General features: G+C 37.5%; 1 protein-coding gene across 4 annotated transcripts in view; it reads left to right on the plus strand.

The window, feature by feature from the left end:
• The window catches only part of LOC103740136 (integrator complex subunit 6-like), a 68583-nt gene extending 66427 nt beyond the window's left edge, over positions 1 to 2156 (plus strand). For 3 of the 4 annotated variants that reach the window (XM_008840685.3, XM_008840686.2, XM_029567176.1), the window contains 2 exons: positions 669 to 762; positions 1153 to 2156. In XM_008840685.3, the coding sequence (XP_008838907.1) occupies positions 669 to 762; positions 1153 to 1261 (203 nt within the window). In that variant the 3' untranslated portion in view covers positions 1262 to 2156. The remainder of the gene's footprint in view (positions 1 to 668; positions 763 to 1152) is intronic. The other variant, XM_008840687.3, reaches the window with a different exon arrangement.
• Positions 2157 to 4524: the final 2368 nt, after the last annotated feature.

Here is a 4524-nt window from a genome sequence, read left to right on the forward strand (position 1 = left end):
TGGGAAGAGTGGCTGGATACTCAGGTGAGGGTCCAGTGACCCTGCTTGGAACTCCTTTAATGAATGAGCACAACTGTCAACAAGCCCAATTGTGACTGTGCTTAGCAATCAGGCTCAGCCGAAGTCATGATCATGGTAGATATTTGATGCAGAAAGGACTGCTGTATAGCATCATCTAGTAAAAGGATCTGGAATTTAAAAGGATTTGGTGCTAGGAGCCACATATGAGGGAGAACATAACGTCGTTTGTTTTTCTGAGTCTGTGCTACTTCACTTAGTATAACAGTTTCTAGGTCCATCCATTTACTTGCAAATTTCATGATTTCGTCTTTCTTTACTGCTGAATAGAACTCCATTGTGTAAATACACCACATTTTTGTTAACCACTCGTCAGTTGAGGGGCAGTTGCTTCCGTCTCTTAGTTCCATCATTTTTAGTTTTTTAAGAGTTCGCCACACTGTTTTCCATAGAGGTTGCACGAGTTTGCAATTCCACCAGCAGTGAATTCGCTCAGTAGATATGTGTAGACATTTTGATTTCAGTGTTTAGCATACCAACTATGCTAACTTTCCACCCATGAAGAATGAATGAATTTGGGGGATGTACAATGATTTAATTTTATTTCTCATTAATATTTTCATAATAATAAAGTTTTTCAATATCATCAGAGTATGAAAGAATTTTTAATTTGCTTGAAGAAGTGCAAGGACCTCTGGAGATGAAGAAACAGTTTGTTGAATTTACCATCAAGGAAGCTGCAAGGTGGGTATAAACAAGAGTTCTCCAGGTTTTTTGTTTTGTTTTGTTTTGTTTTGTTTTGTTTTGTTTTATTTTGTTTCAGTAGTAGGATTTAATGAAAGACAAATGGAAGAATGGGCTCTGCCTTGAATTGCTCAAGCACTGGACCTCACTCATAGTTAAGGCAGTTTCAAGGGTATTTAGATTGATACTACCATCATCCAATTCATTCATCCTAGGTTAATGTGCGCATGCACTCTGGAATGGCACCCAGTGTTTGCTAAACAATACATTTCAGTGAGGATGAATTTAATTTTCCCTTTGTATTGTAAGCTTTGGATAGTGCACAATACTCTGGACATCATATGTCTTCTAGGTAATGTTATGGTTAATGATATTTCTCTTTATTTTCAGGTTTAAAAGACGAGTTTTAATTCAGTACCTTGAAAAGGCCCTAGAAAAAATAGATGACCATCACCTTCTTAACAATGTTAATCATGTAAACAGCAGATCATCGTGTTAAAGCAAAGACCATCAAGGAAAAAGGACACCTTTTCTGTGCTGTAAGATGGACAGGATGCTATTGAAGCCCTCTAGAATGTTTGAGTGAAGGGAATGTTTATACTAAGGCTAAGAAAAAGTACTTGACTAGAGCTTTTCCTGAATATCTGGAAGTAAAACTTGGGCTTTTGACTGAAGCTTTGTGGCTAAAAGCATTATTGCTTGGTTTGGTTGTTTCTTTTTCCAATTGGGAAATGTGATGTTGTTAATTCAGTAGGCTAAATTCATAGAACACTGCTGCCCCTACCCCAAGTAATAAAGTTCACTCATTTGAGCTTTGCCATGCTGGGCATTTTCAGAGTGACTAGGGGCCACCTGTGGGTAGAAGACTGCTTGCTGTTCTCATCATGTCCTATAGAAAGAGTAAGCATAGAATCCAAGTGGTAATCTTGTGTGCTGAACATTTTTTTTTCAACAATTCCTAGCTGTGCCTTTTAAACCATGCAATATATTCAGGATAGTTTGAATCAAAGAGTAAAAAGCTGCTATTTAGGTAACTTATTTCTCTCTGGGAAGGGGCAGGGAGAGTCACCAAACAATCTACCTCCAATGCTCTTCCATTTTGTCTAGAGATATTTCAAAGTGCACCTGAGGCTGCACTAACCTCTGACATTTGTTCTTGCATGTGACAACAGAAAGTCTTCAGGTGGACTTTTACACTTTGTGCTTTGGAAGCACTGAAAGAAAAAAATGTTTATTTTCTTTAATGTTTATATAAAACTTTATATGGAACAGTATTGTTATGTTTTTATTTGTAAAAATGTAAGTGATCAAAGAGATTTTCACTTTGCATATATGAAATAAAAATCATTTTATTGATTTTTCACAAGATCATTGATGTTACATGTCTAGTTATATGTCTCTGATGATGGTATTCCTTTCAGAAGAAATGCACACTATTAAACAAATTAAGATATTAACAAGGGGGCCGGTGAGCTGGCTCAGTGAGTAAAGAAAGGTGCTTGCCACCAAACTTGATGAGTTCAGTCTCTGGGACCCAAATGGTGAAAAGAGGACATCAGCTTCTGAAAGTTACCCTCTGATATTCACATGCATGCTGTGGTATGTGCATGTACACACATGTAAATAAACAGATAAATAAATAAATAAAAGTAAATAAATGTTAAAGAAAGGTGCTAACTAAAGGAGTTGAACTTTGAAGTATCAGTCACAGAACTGAGTGATGTCACTAGAAGGATGTGTGAGAGTCAGTCCCTCCAAAATACCATTACAGGGATAAGGGGAAAACTGCTAGGATCAAGTTTATTGGAACTCTGAAATATAGTCAAAGTTTTATAACAACCAAAATGAATGTCAAACAGTGAGAGACACCATGAGAACATGGTAGGAGAGCTTTAAGATATTTCAGTTTGAACTTACCCAGCCCCTTTGAAGACATAGCAATGGTTTTGAAGATGGCATAGTAACTGGGTTTAATACACCAGTGCTTTAAGTCAGCTATCTTAGATAACAAAGACCTAAAGGAAGACAGAGATAAATAACTAAACTGAACCAAGAGGATGATGCATAAACAAAGAGGGTTGAGCATAATAAAGGGGAACCAAATCAAAACTGCAAACCTGAGAAGTATAGAAACTGAAATGGACAATTCTCTAAAAGAATTCAACCACAGATTTTAGCAGCCGGGAAAAAGAACCTGTGAATTTGAAGATAGGCTGATCAAAATTATCTAGTGTGAGGAACAAGAAGAAAATGAGATTAAGAAAAATGAAAAGAGCTAAGGATATAGCACTCATGGGACCTTAGGTTCCCTGCCCCATCATTACAAAAAGAGGGGAGAGAGAGAGAGAGAGAGAGAGAGAGAGAGAGAGAGAGAGAGAGAGAGAGAGAGAGAGAGAGAGAGAACAGGGTCTAAGAGACTCACTGAAGCCTAAGGGACACCATCAAGCATGACACTAGATACTAGATGGGCTTCCTGGAAGAAGAGGTGAGAAAGCAGTATGAAGACTATTTAAAGGAGCTGGAGAGATGGCTCAGAGGTTAATAGCACTAGCTGCTCTTGCAGAGGACCAGGCTTTGGTACCCAGCATATACATGGTGGCTCACAACCACCTGTAACTCCAGCTCCAGGGGATCTGAAGCTCTTTTTCTGGCCCCTGTGGGCACCAGGCATGCATATGGTGCACATAAGTACATACATGCAAACACTCATAAATATTAAAAAAAAGAATATTTAAAGACCCATAGACCTAAACTCCCAAGTTTAATAATAGGCATATATCTGTATACCCAACAAGTCCAGGGAACTGCAGAGTAGATATACTCAGATCTGCTACCAGCCATTATAGTCAAACCACTAAAAGACAAGGAAGATTCTGAAGTCAGCCAGAGTATCTTGTCACATAGAAGAGATCCATACTAAGTTCGACAGCTGATTTCTCATCAGAAGCATGGACAGAAAAAGTGCTATAGTGACATTTAAAGTAGCTATAAAGGATTGGGGGTATAGTTCTGGTAGAGCCTCTTAGCACGCACTAGATCTTGGTCCCATCCCCATCACTGCACAAAAAAGGATGGAGTCAAGAACTAAAATGGAAACGCTGTCAACCAGGAACTGTGTCTCTGCCCACGCATTCACTAATGAAGGAGAAATTAAAGTATTCTCAAATAGACAAAAATGGAAGGGAATTCATCACTACTTGGCTACTTCCGCCTGAAATGTTAGTGTCCTTCAGGCTGAAAGGAGCACACACAGGACAGTAATAGATAGGAAACAATAATGAGCATTAGGCTAAGAGTGGGAGGACAGGATGATGTAGAGTTATTAATGAGTAGTTACACAGAGCTTTTCTTTGAGGGATGAATAACTTTAGGAAGAGTGGTGTTGATGGTTGCATAGACCAGTGCATGAAAAAAGCCACTGAATTACTTAAAATTATGGAAATAGCAAAATGTATAATATATAAGCATGATTTTTCAAAAATGCCATCTACCAAGGCCCACTGAATTACAGCAAAATGCATGAACAGCATTCGGTATGAATTCTTTTTTTTTTTTTCTAATTAGAAGAAGCAATTTATTACAAAAGAATTAACCTATTCAATAACATTTTTCTGAGCTAGGGTACATCTCTTTCAAAATTGACTGTACATTTTTAGCTTTACAGATAAAATTATTACACTTGTACAATCTTTTACTCATTATAAACTCTATAAGACATAAAATTAAATGAGTTTTTAATATTTAAAAAAGATCTCCACTTCG

The sequence above is a fragment of the Nannospalax galili genome, unplaced genomic scaffold (assembly GCF_000622305.1).
Source record: "Nannospalax galili isolate Female #2095 unplaced genomic scaffold, S.galili_v1.0 scaffold901, whole genome shotgun sequence".
NCBI classification, from domain to species: Eukaryota; Metazoa; Chordata; class Mammalia; order Rodentia; family Spalacidae; genus Nannospalax; species Nannospalax galili.